Here is a 12,488-nt window from a genome sequence, read left to right as displayed (position 1 = left end):
TTCAAGACCAGTTTGAGCAAGAGAGAGACCCCATCTCTAAAAATGGCCAGGTGTTGCAGCAGGCACCTGTAGTCCCAGCTACTCAGGAGGCTGAGGCAGGAGGATCACTTGAGCCCAGGAGTTGAGTTTGCTGTGAGCAGTAATACCCTGGCACTCAACCCCAGGGTGACTGAGTGAAACTTTGTCTTAGAAAAAAATAAAAATAAAAACAGATGCATCATGACAGCATAGGGCCCAGCCCCACGGTGGCAGACAGTGGTACGGTGCCATCACAGGAAGCTGTAGCATAAGATACAGAGAAAGTGCACTTTGTGGTTCTATTTTTTACACTGGTACAGACAGTGGCTGACATCAGATACCCACTTTTTTAGGGCGCACTCCAATTCATTCTTCTCCTCGTGAGCTTCTTGGAGCTGGGAGAAGATTCTAGTCAGGAAATCTTCAAAGTTGGACAATAAGTGAGGTTCGTCCTTCTTCAGCTTCAGCCAGAGCTGTCTGACATCGTTTTCACTGCAAGAGAAGGCACGTCAGTGTGGGAGAGTGGAAATGAGGCTTACTGGGAAACACAGAGGTTCCTGGGTGGAAACCAACAGCCAGAAACGGCACCGCTGGGATCAGGATACGGATGACAGTAGCTAACAGGAAACAAGGGCTTTCAGCTGGGTAAGCACTTCACGCATGCCAGCTCAATTCATCCTCACAGCAACCCTCTCAGGCAGGTGCTGTGATTAGCCCCTTTACAGATGCGGAACCAGGCTAAGAGAGGTGCAGTGAACTAAGATCACTCAGCAGTAAAGGATGGAGTGGGGGGTCCAACTCAGGGCCGCCTCACTCCTGTGCTGGTCACTTCCCTCTGCTGCATCTGTTCTCCTGTGTCTTCCAACATGGGCTAGTGGCGCTGAGCTGAGCGTGCACAGCAACGTGCTCGGGCGCATCTCAAAATGCCAGGAGGGAGAGAGGAGACCGGGAGCCCAGTGCACATGAAGACAAAAGCTATGGAGAGAAAGGAGAGAGCTTGTCGCCCCCAGGAAGGCTGGTCCTCACTGCTGAGAGGTAAAGACATGCCTCTGATGGATGGCAGAAAGCAATTGTCACTGCAGGAATGGAAGCAAATATGCATCACCCCACGAGGGCCCAGTGACACGGGGGATGACTGACAGGCAAAAGAAAGAGAAGAAGCAAGTCTGAAAGATGTGTGTGCACAGGGAAAGACAAGTGGAGTTGGAGACGCGGAGGCAGGCGGACAAAGACACAGAATGACCTGCTCAGAAACATCCCCCTGGAAACAGGCACGCTGGGGCATGTGTGTGCACAGCACAGTGGCAGAAACACGTGGGCTCAGGCCGACCCCAGGGCAGGAAGGAAGAGCCACACACCATGGACCCCATTCGCCCTTTCTGGAGAAACTGAAAAAATCTACAGCCAGTGAACAAACTAAGTCAAACATTAAACTGAGAGAGAATAGGGTTAATGATTTATTGCAAAGACAGAATGAAAATTAATTGCTCACAGCTAACAGGCTGTGAGAACGCTGTGGCAGGAAGTTTGAAAGTTATATAACAATAAATAAGTAGTGCTAAAGGGAAATCTTACGGTCATTTATTACAAATAACCAGTTCAACTTTATTCTAGCAATGTGGAGGATAAATATAAATCTTACCCCCCTCAAACAACCAGCCTTTTGATTATTTTAATATATAATCACATATATTTTTTCTAACACTTCATTCATACAACAGAGGTTTGTTCACTGTCTTCTCAAGTCTTGTGTTAAAAATTCAATTTCTTAATCTTTCTGATTTCTAGTTATTGATAATATAAATCCTTCCCCTCCTTCCATCCTTTCAATATATAGTAATCACATTTTGATTTTCAGTTTTGTTAAACTCTGAGAATATATTTAATGTACATTTCACATTGAATTAGTTTAACTTAATTACAGAAAATATCTTATGACCTCTGTTCTATGACAATAAAGATATCTGTGTACCTACACTTCTCTAGAAATTGTAACATTTGCTTTCCTGTTTCAGTTACCTTGTATCCATTCCTTTTTGCTCTGTAATTATTTTTTATTTCGATACATTTAGGGGATATAAGTGTTTTTTGTTACATGGATGAACTATATCATGCTGAAGTCAGAGCCTTCAGTGTATCTGATACTAGAATAGTATACATTATACCCAATAGGTAGATTTTTATTCCTTGTTCTCCTCCCACTCTCCCCCCTTCTTAGTTTTTAATGTCTATTACACCACTTCATGACCACATATACCCGTCACTTAGCTCCAACTTAAAATCAGAACATGTGATATTTAGTTCTCCATTCCTGAGATACTTCACTTAATGGTCTCCAATTCCACCCACATTGCTGCAAAAATCATTACTTCATTCCTTTTTTATGGATAATACTCCATGGTGTGTGTGTATGTGTGTGTGTGTGTGTGTGTGTGTGTGCGTGCGCCATATTTTCTTTATCTACTCATCAATTGATGGGCACTTGGCAGTTGATTCCATATCTTTGTAGCTGTGAGTTTGTACTGCATTAAACATTCGCGTGCAGGTATCTTTTTTCTAAAATGACTTCTTTTCCTTTAGGTGGATATCTAGTCATGGGATTGCTGGATCAAATGGTAGGTCTACTTTTAATTCTTTGAGAAATCCCCATACTGTTTTCCATAGAGGTTGTACGTTCCCACCAACAGGGCATGAACACTCCCATTTCACTGTATCCACAACAGTTTTTTAAAGTTTCTTTCAATGTTTTCTAAATTTATTTTTATTTTAATAGAGTTAGGGATGTACTCTGTAATTAGTGCTAAGTTTCAAAAACTCTGTACGCTGATTCCAAAATATGACAGTAAATAAAATGTTTATGCTATCTTGACTATACAAATAATATCCACTGGAGAAGCAGGGCTTTTCCTGAAACTGCACACATCTTTGCTTTACTTTCTTTCCTTATCCTGCCTCCCCAAATCCATTACCAGTTTCTCCTGGGTGAACTACCTTAAATAAATCACTTTAAAGCAACAAACAAAAACATAAATCTGATTTGTCCTCCACTGAACTCTAAAATCGGGCAGGGCAGCTACGACCAGGAACCCTCAAGATAAAGAATGAAATCCTCTGTGCTTGTGTAATAAGCACTGTATTTGAGAACTTTCCTCAGGAGTGGTATTTGATGGTGCTGTGTTAGCAATGTTCTTGGGGGCATGGACATTACTTTCCGCACCCAGCAGAGAAGAGGCCAACTGAGAGATGGACCTACCTCTAATTAGTTATCGAGTCATCTCTCCAGCCCTCTCTCTGTTCCTCTCCCCCTCTCTCTTTCTCTCCTTTTTTTTTTTTTTGGCTCCATTTCTTCCACTCAATCCAAACATTAACCTACTCATTTGGTCCATCCATCCATCCACCCACTCCCCAGTTCACCCAACAAGTATTTATTATGATCTCTAATAAACCCACCACTGTACTGGATGGCAGGAATAAATCTGGGAAACAAGAAAATGGGAGGTAAGGAGCCTCTCTGTTTCCCAGAATGAATTCTATTTCCCCACACAGAACATGGCCTGAGTGTCCACTTCATCATATAGGTAGAATACAGATGTCACCAAAGGTTCCAGAGGCACCATGATGACTTCCCATCCCTGTGGCAGGTTGCCATCTAATGTGGTCTGAATGTCCTTGTCTCCCGCTCCCACCACCAAATTCATATGTTGAAACCAACTCCACAAGGTGATGGTATCAGGAGGTGGAGGTATTTGAGATCACAAAGGCAGAGTGCTCATGAATGTTCTTAGCGCTCTTATAAAAGAGGCCGGAGGAAGCTTGTCCATCCTTTCTTCCACATGAGGACACAGCGAGAAGATTGTTTATGAATCAGGATAAGTGACCATACCAGACGCTAAATCCAAATCTGCTGGCACCTGATCTTAGACTTCCCAGCCTCAAGAACTATGATAATTAACCTTTTGTTATTTATAAGGAACCCCATCTATGGTAGTTTGTTACAGCAGCCCAAATGGATTGAGAAGCCCCCTCATGAAGTAAACACATTATAAAATCCAGTCCACCTTGCTAGCCTAGGTCTGCCCATCCCGGTGGAGCCTGGCAGAGGCCAACTGAGCTAAAGTCCTCAGTGAGACCAGCAGATGCTCTGGTCCTCCTCCAGTGCTCTTTGAAATACTTAGTCTTGGCCATTTCACCTCTTCCCCAGATTTCTGGAGAAGGAAAAATTCTCTCAACTTTTTGATGAAACACAAGCCAAAGCCCACTAAGCTGCCAAGTCGCTTAGCCAATCAGACCACCAAGAAGAGCAGGGAGGCCCGATGTCCAGTCTACTACTTCTAGACCACACTGAGGCAGCCCCTCATGAAAGGATAGGCTGGGAAGCTGGAATTATAAGCTAGAAGGGATTCTGAGAGGTCAGTCTATCCATCTCTCTTCTGCTTCTAGAACAACACATAAACCATTTGGTGAGCAAAGTTTTTAAAGACCTCTGAAGTTCTCACAGCTTCCTCACAAACCATTTTGATGAGCAAAGTCTTTAAAAACCTCTGAAGTCCTCACAGCCTCAACACTCACGAATGCGTCCCTCATGCTGCAACATAATAAGCCCACTTCAGCGAGAACAGAAACCACTGGTCACACCATCTTCTGTATATCAGTTTCTAGACCACTCTTGAAACTTCCCCAAAGTCTTTCCTTCTCCAGGATATCTCATTTTGGCCCATTTCTGTACAGGACTTTGACATAGATTCTCAGAGCAACATTTGGTGAACTCTCATTTGAGACCCCTGCCGGGAAGGTGGCTGCACACCATCACTGCCGTGATCACTGTGTTTTGGGGTTCTGTCCTCGGAGAAGCTAAGTCAGGCACCTGATAACGAGCTTCCCACTCCCCTGTGCTCCATCCCTGCCCACCCTCTGCTGACCCTGCCTGCCCAGGTGCTTTCTTCCGCCACCGCCATTGATACTGGTCAGCAGCTACACACGCAACCCAAGACCTAGAGACTCCAAATTGAAAAGGCCAAAGGCGATAGGAAAAGGGGCAGAAGGTAGTACATGTTTTTCATGCCCACTGTTTGGTTTCTATGAGCTATAAGATCACTTATTTTATTTTTGTTTATTTATTTTGTTTTGTTTTGCTTTACCTTACTTTAAGTACCAGGGCTTAGATCCATGTGTTTCTTCATAACAGAGCACTTTTTGGAAAAAAAAAAAAAGTGTTGTGATATTATATTTTGTTTGAAGTTCCAGCCATCTAAAATTTCAGCTGAGCCACTGATTATCCAAGTGGTGGGCTGGTAGAAGCTGGTTAATTTCTCACTTCGTCCTCCTGGCAGGTTTGGTTTGCTCAAGGATACAAAGTCCCACATGTGGGGACTTTGCCAGGAATGCACATGTGGCTGGGGGCAGCTGGGATGCACTGCGGTCCTAGACACCCAGCTTTTACCGGGGTGAAAGGACTCTCAGGGAGAGATCCCTGAAAGCCCCTGAGGGCCTGGTATAGACCCCTGATGTGTGAGCACACCCAGTGTGTGTGTGTGTGTGTGTCAAGCCTGAGCCAGGGACTGTGAGGAAAACCCAGCAGGAAGAGGAGAGTGGAGAGAACGGGAGAGGAGAATAGGAGTGTTTCCCAAGGAAAAACTGTGAAGGCAGAGACAGAGCCCAGCACAGAGACAGGTCACTGTAAAGGGAAGGCTGTGAGGAGCAGTGCTCCTGGCTGGCAGCACCACTCTCTGGTGCTCCGTGTTTAACAGAAGCTAACTATTGAATGGGCACTAAAAGCCTCTTCCCAGGCTAGACTCCATCCTCCAAATCTCTGTCACTACTTACTCTTCCAAAACCTTTTGGGCTCCAAGTCTGTCCATTAGCATCTGGAACTGGGCTTCCCCATCTTCCTCTGTGCTTCCCATGGACTGATACACCTGCTCTTCTTGGAACAGGGCCACCTGCTCGCCTGCATCTTCTTGACCTGGGTTATTCTGGCTGAAGAAGAAGTGACCTGCAGGGTGTGAGGCACAAGGCCTGGATTAGACCATACTCACCTGGGAAGAGCTCAGCTTTCTCAGTTGCCTGGGATCATCTGAGAGTCCTCTGAGAGAAGATCAAGGGAAAATCCTAACAAACATCCATGGATACCACGTTCTGGATTTGATGTCTTTTCCACTTCCACAAGCAACCTGCCACAGAGAACCTGGGGAAGGCAGAAGGCATGGCAGGTACAGTGGCTCCTCTGTGGTCCTCGACCTGTGACAACCTGGCTTACAGTGCATCTTTCTGTTGGTTTCCCCCCAGGGCCCCTAGCCACCTGATTGCCAAGGCTCTGTGTTACATCCTTTTTGGTCCTCACTAGCCTAGGCTTCACATTTACACGTTCCTGAACAGTTTCCAGTGTTCTTTCTCCATGTTCAAACTCCTAGTATTAAAGCAATACATCTTATCCTCCCAAGTTAATTATAAGCTCTTGGAGGTCAGAGAAGGATCAGATACTCCTAAGAAAATTATATGCTCCTTTTCATGAGGCAAATGTATGATAAAATTTGCCTGTTGATTTATCTGATCTGACAGTGCGTCTGGTTTCTTTATCTTGTTCCACAATCTCAGTTCTCCGTCGTCCTCATTACTTTGAGAATAAATGGTCTGTTCAAACCCTCTAGAAACTTCTGTGATGGCTAGAATCCTGCAAACTGGAAGATGCAACCAGACTCGGGTTGGAGTGGCCACCCAGACATCCCATGATTTCTCCATGTTTTTGTCTATCAAGGCAGAAAAGGAGGGGCTGCAATCTCATCACAGCTCCCTTTTTTGCTAAGCCTCTGCCAGATCTCTCATCTCTCCCCCTTGCCAGTTTTGGGTGGCAGGGGTCCCGGCAGTGACAGTACAGGCTGCAGTGCGAGAGCAGTGATGTAAGCAGGTGAATTAGCCAAAACAATCCAGAGCCTAGAGACCTCAAGCTCTGGATCTCTGAAAGGAGGGCAGGAAAGCTTGTACTACTACATGGTCCCCCAGATCCAGAGGGGGCAGGAATGTACATTACACAGCTTTAGGTAGATCCCTGACCTTGGGTCCCCAGTATCTATCCGAACTTACTAAATCCAGTAGTGAACTCCTCTGGGGTCAGAAAGCCGTTGCCATCAGCATCCAGGGCATCAAACACATCCTCCAGTTCTTCCAGGCTGAGCGGCAACTCCTTATGAAGCCTCTGAAACAACCCAGACTGCCCTAGTTAACAAAGCCACGCACAGGAGGCTGACCTGGGATTTGCACAGACTCATGCCAAAAAATCTCTAGAGTTTACAAAATCCAGGAGCAAACTTCTGCATCCAGACTGCTTCACACCCCTTCTCCTCCTGTGCATATGACAACAGCTGCCACTGGTTGGGTGCCTATTGATGTGGTAGGCAGCTTGCTGGGTGATTTATAAAGAAATAAATATATTAGTATCATTTGTATTTAATTCTTATGACAATCCTTTGATGTAGGCATTATTATTCCAATTTTACAGATGACATTTGAGGTTAAATTAGTGGCCACAAAGTTGCATGGCTAGTAATGACACAGCCAGGAGTCACATCCAGGTCTGATTCCAAAGCCAGCGGGATCAACATCTGTAAAAGACAAAGCTTTACAGGAGCAAATATTTGCAGGCTAATAACCACACGGTGTGGGGTTGGAAAATTAAATGAGATAATGAGTAGAAAGCATATGACATAGTGCCTGGCAGGGAGACAGAATTCAATAAAAAGGAGTAGGGCAGGAGGAGGGGAGAGAGAGAGAGAAGTTCACTGATTCTCAAGGCCACTCAGGGAGAAAGGGAAGAGCTAAGTTCCATATCCAGTCTTCCTGGGTTTTCCCAGGCCCCTTTCCTCTGCTGTGCTGCCCCCTGCCAGGATGCAGGTATGGGTGACTGACTCTCACAGGTCTTCCCTGCTGGGGGCCCCTCCTGCCCTGCTGCACTTACATGTTTCTGTGGATACATCTTTTGGTCCTTCAGCTCTGAAGGGATGCTGAATCACCCCAGTGACCCACATCCAGGCCCTAGTCTGTGCCTGCTCCCTGCAGGCTGATAACTAATTCCTGATAAAATGCCAACTGCCCGTGGCTTAAGGTATCAGGCCCCCAAAATCGTGTCTTAATGGACTGGACAAGATGATGTGAGCAGGTCATAGATAAACACAGAACTTGAGTCCTGGGCTGACGGGGACCCTCCAAGGAGGGATGGGCAGAGGCCAGTAATAAGGACAAAGAGCAAAGTGGCTGAGTGGTGGATGCTTGCCTCTGGCCTTCTGCCAATGTGCAATGGCCCCAGACTATGGCTAATTTGAATTGCTGAAACAAGCATCCTTTGTACCCTAATTATCTAAGTCTCCAGATGAGGGCTCCCCGAGGGAGTTCATTATATCTCAGTTGACCACTCCCTTCCTCCCAGGTACCCACAGAGTATCTGCACAAACACATCTGTGTGGAAGTGACAGACAGCTGAAGACAATGAACGTGGGGCTTTATAGGAAGGAAGGTATATAGCTGTCTGAACAATCAAAAAAGCTGGCAGGTGTGAAAGCCCAGACCTAACCGGCAAGAGCACTTGGCTTGATCAGATGGAAGGTACATGCATTAAGAAGACCGTGATGCATTACAAAGGGAGAAGACAGGATGATGTGGAGGCCACCTGGAAGCAGTGAATTAAATATGAATGGGCTTTTCAAAAAAGGAAGGAGAGCAAGGGAGTGTGCAACAATGCTAGAAGGGCGTCTGCTTAGCATTCAGCAGAATCTCTGGCTTATCAACAATCCATAAACCAGCTGTCTCAACAGCCACAGAAAGAACAGTGGGTGAGGAGGGAGTCCATTTTGCAAGCAGGAAGTTCATTAGCTCCGTTGGAAACAAAGGCATCACCTGGGAGGTAGGGTGAAAACCGGAGCTCCTGCAGTGCCTAGATTCTAGTCCTTTCCTTGGGATAATCCTTCCTCCTTTCCCACCCTCAGCCTGAGATTGCTGGACTAAAACGTGGTGGTGTAGCTACTGTGGAAATGAGCTGGAAGGAAATTCTAGATGTCAGAGGTCAGTGGGACCTTCAATTTGCCTTTCACCCAAACTACCCAACACACTTTTCACCTGTTAGTGTGAGCCAAGAAAGGCTACCTCCTACCTCACCGTGGGCACCATTCCTGAACCTAACAACACTTCTAACCACAAATGCCCCCTCTTATCTAATCCCAAGCCTTCTTTTCCATCTCTCAAGCTAGTTACCTTTTTTTTGGTAGTGATGAGGAAAACAATATTATATGTTCCCAGGACTTCTTACTCCACTTGTGCTGGTAAATTAGCTCTGCCTGCTTCCTCAACCTCCTCTGCAAGCTGTGCAGCACAAGACTCTTGAACCTTCTTTTGTTGGCCCTACTTGAAAAGTCTTTTAGTCTTAATAACCATAATTATCTTTTATTTTTTATTTTATTTTATTTATTTATCTCTCTCCTCGGGCCTGCAGAGCCATGTAAAACCAACTTATCGGAATGTGGTTGGTCTTCTGGGCGCCTGGTGCTGTCTATATTGTGAACTAAGTTACATCAGCAGGGTAGAGGGCAACCAGATTATTGCTTCCACTGTGCAACAGGCCCGTAAGGCTCTGAGACGTGCCTGAAGTCACTGTGGAGACCAGAGCTAGGAAAAGAACCAAATGGGCTTGAGCAGCAGTCCAGCATGTTCATTCTACAATCCCTTGCCCTTCCTCACCTCTCCGCACCTGCTCCCACCCACCACCGGCACCACCACCATCAAAACAAACCATTGAGAACCAGCCTTCCAGAGATCCTGTTTCTTTCACAGCATTTCCACGTGTCTGGAGGGCAGGCAGCAGCAGCAGAGACACGGGAGACAGCTTGCCCAGTTCCTACTGCCCGTGGCTGGAGGAGCTCTGCCAGCCCCAGAACTCCATGACTTCTTTTAACACCAGCTATCCCTCTCTGTCCTCAACTCCCAATTCCTTCTTCATTCTCCGCTTCCACATCACTTCCTGGGTAAGGCCTTTGCAACTCCCTAGGCTAGGGGTCAGGTTACAGAGGCTCCCCAAACTACATTTCTCTCATTCGTAAGTCTTATTTCAGTTTGCATTTTGAATTTGGATAGATGCATTAACTAATGAATGTCTGCTCCCTCAGTGCTCTGACGACAGCCACCTCACTTGTTACTTCCCACTGTGTCCCCAGGACCTAGCCCAAGGCTGCCACACACAGAGCATTTAGGTAGTGCTGAATGAAGGCTTAAATACTAAGTGCATGCTTAAGAGTGACCGTGGGAGATCCTGACCCTGTCTACAGAGCAACTCTATCTACAGAGTATGGTGACACCTCACACACACTAGGTCCCCACCAGCCCACCTGCTAATTCCTGGCAAGGGCTGATGGACTGGGGACCTTCTAGGTCCTGGAGCAGGAGACCTCCTGTAGCAGCAGTGTTGAGGTCTCAGGCTCTAGACCAGGCGTCCTCAAACTTTTTAAACAGGGGGCCAATTCACTGTCCCTCAGACCGTTAGAGGGCCAGACTATAGTTTAAAAAAAAAAAAACAAACTATTAACAAATTCCTATGCACACTGCACATATCTTATTTTTAAATAAAAAACAAAATGGGTGAACAAATACAATTCACACGGCTTCATGTGGCCCGTGGGCCGCAGTTTGAGGACGCCTGCTCTAGACCCATGGAAAAATAATTTTTTCCTTGTGCTCTAGCCAGACCTTTTTACCTTCTTGGTCACCAGCCCAGTAACATACCCCATATAGCTTAAAGCATATGGTTGCACAGTTTAAAACATGCTCAGGTGAAATTTTCACTAAAGAGATAACCAGAGGAGATCCATCTTTATGGCCAGAATTGAATTCTCTCTCTTTGTGAAGCATCTACACCAGACGACTCTCCTCCCTCACATTTAGCTCGACTATACCAAATATTTTCAGAATGTGTGTGGGGTCTGGGAGGTCCAGGACTACCTTTATCTTGCTTTGTGTATTGACGTGCTCAGCTTGGGTTGATTGCTTGATATAGACCAGGGTTTCTCAATCTCTGCATACTGACATTTTGAAATGGATAGTTTTTGTTTGGGGAGTGCAGGAGAGGGGAAGGCAGCGGAAGGACCGTCCTGTGCATTGTAGGATATTTAGAGGCACCCCTAGCCTTTACCTACTAGGTGCCAGCAGCACCTCCCTCTCTAGTCATTTCAGTTACAAATGTCTCAGACATTGCCAAATGTCCTCTAGGAGGCAAAACTGCTGCCACTCATGTAGACTGGACACAAACAGGAATAGCAGCGGGTGCAAGGTGCCCCTTTCAGCAAAAATGCCCTTTAGCTGTAAGGCAGGAAAGATGACTCACACTTAAAATCACAGTGGCTACTGTGGAAAATAGTATAGTATTTCTTTAAAAAATTTTAAAAATAGAATTACTATGTGATCCATTAATTTCACTTCTGGGCATATTATATGCTTAGAAGAATTTCAAGCAAAGACTTGAACAGATATTTGTATACCCATGTCCATAACAGCATTATTCATCAATAGCCAAGGTCTCCCCAGCAAGTGTCTATCAGCAGATGAGTAAGTAAACAAATTATGGTCTGAACATACAATGGATTATTCAGCCCTAAAAGAAGAAAAATGCTGCCACATGCTACAACATGGATGAAACTTGAGGACATTGAAGTGAGCCAGTCATGAAAGGACAAATATTGCATGAATCCATGTACATGAGGTGCGTAGGGTAATCAGATTCATAAAGATGGGAAGTGGAATGATGGTTGCCAGGGGCTGAGGGGAGGGGTCTGGGGAGCTGACTTTAAGGATGTTTATAAGTTTCTGTGTTGCAATGAAAAGAGCTCTGGAGATGGATAATGAAGTTACACAACATAGTGTACTTAATGCCACTGAGCCGTACACTTAAGAGGGATTGTGATGGCAAATTTGGTGTTATTTATATTTTACCACAATTAAAGAAAATCGCGGCGCAGAGGACACCAGGGACTGGGCTGAGATGTGGTACGGGCATGGTGTGTTCATGGAGGGATTTCCCGGTCTGTCTTAGAGCTAAGTTCTCTACATGCTTAAGCTCATTTAATTCTCTTCTAAGCTGGGAGGTAGCTATTAATAATTCACAGCTGAGAAACTATGGCCCAGAGGGGTTAAGAGCCTTACACAAATCCACATCACTCGTAAATTACAGTTTCAGGATTAAAGCCCAAGTCAGTTTACTACAAAAATCTTTCAAAATTTTCTAGTTAATCTAAGTCAGGAGCCAGGTAGCTTCTTCTGTAAAGAGCCAGAGAATATAGAGAGTCCCTGAGTTGCAAACATCCAACTTATATAAAACTTGTACTTACCCAACAGAGGCTATTACATTACGTCCCTTAGTTACAAACATCTGACACACAACTCGTGCTTATGATTGGAGGCTATTACAGGTAATAGGTAAATGTCCAACTTACATACAA

At 45.3% G+C, this 12,488-nt stretch overlaps 1 protein-coding gene across 4 annotated transcripts in view; it reads right to left on the bottom strand.

Moving 5' to 3' along the window:
* Positions 1-12,488, bottom strand: part of CRACR2A (calcium release activated channel regulator 2A) — a 195,130-nt gene that overhangs the window by 57,200 nt on the left and 125,442 nt on the right. For all 4 annotated transcript variants that reach the window (XM_053555623.1, XM_053555621.1, XM_053555624.1 and 1 more), the window contains 3 exons: positions 7,099-7,210; positions 5,842-6,010; positions 364-510 (listed from right to left, as the gene is read on the bottom strand). In XM_053555623.1, the coding sequence (XP_053411598.1) occupies positions 364-510; positions 5,842-6,010; positions 7,099-7,210 (428 nt within the window). The remainder of the gene's footprint in view (positions 1-363; positions 511-5,841; positions 6,011-7,098; positions 7,211-12,488) is intronic.

Source organism: Nycticebus coucang, chromosome 12 (genome assembly GCF_027406575.1).
Source record: "Nycticebus coucang isolate mNycCou1 chromosome 12, mNycCou1.pri, whole genome shotgun sequence".
Lineage (NCBI taxonomy): Eukaryota > Metazoa > Chordata > Mammalia > Primates > Lorisidae > Nycticebus > Nycticebus coucang.
Note: the sequence above shows the minus strand (reverse complement) of the source record. Positions and strands in the feature narration are given on the sequence as shown.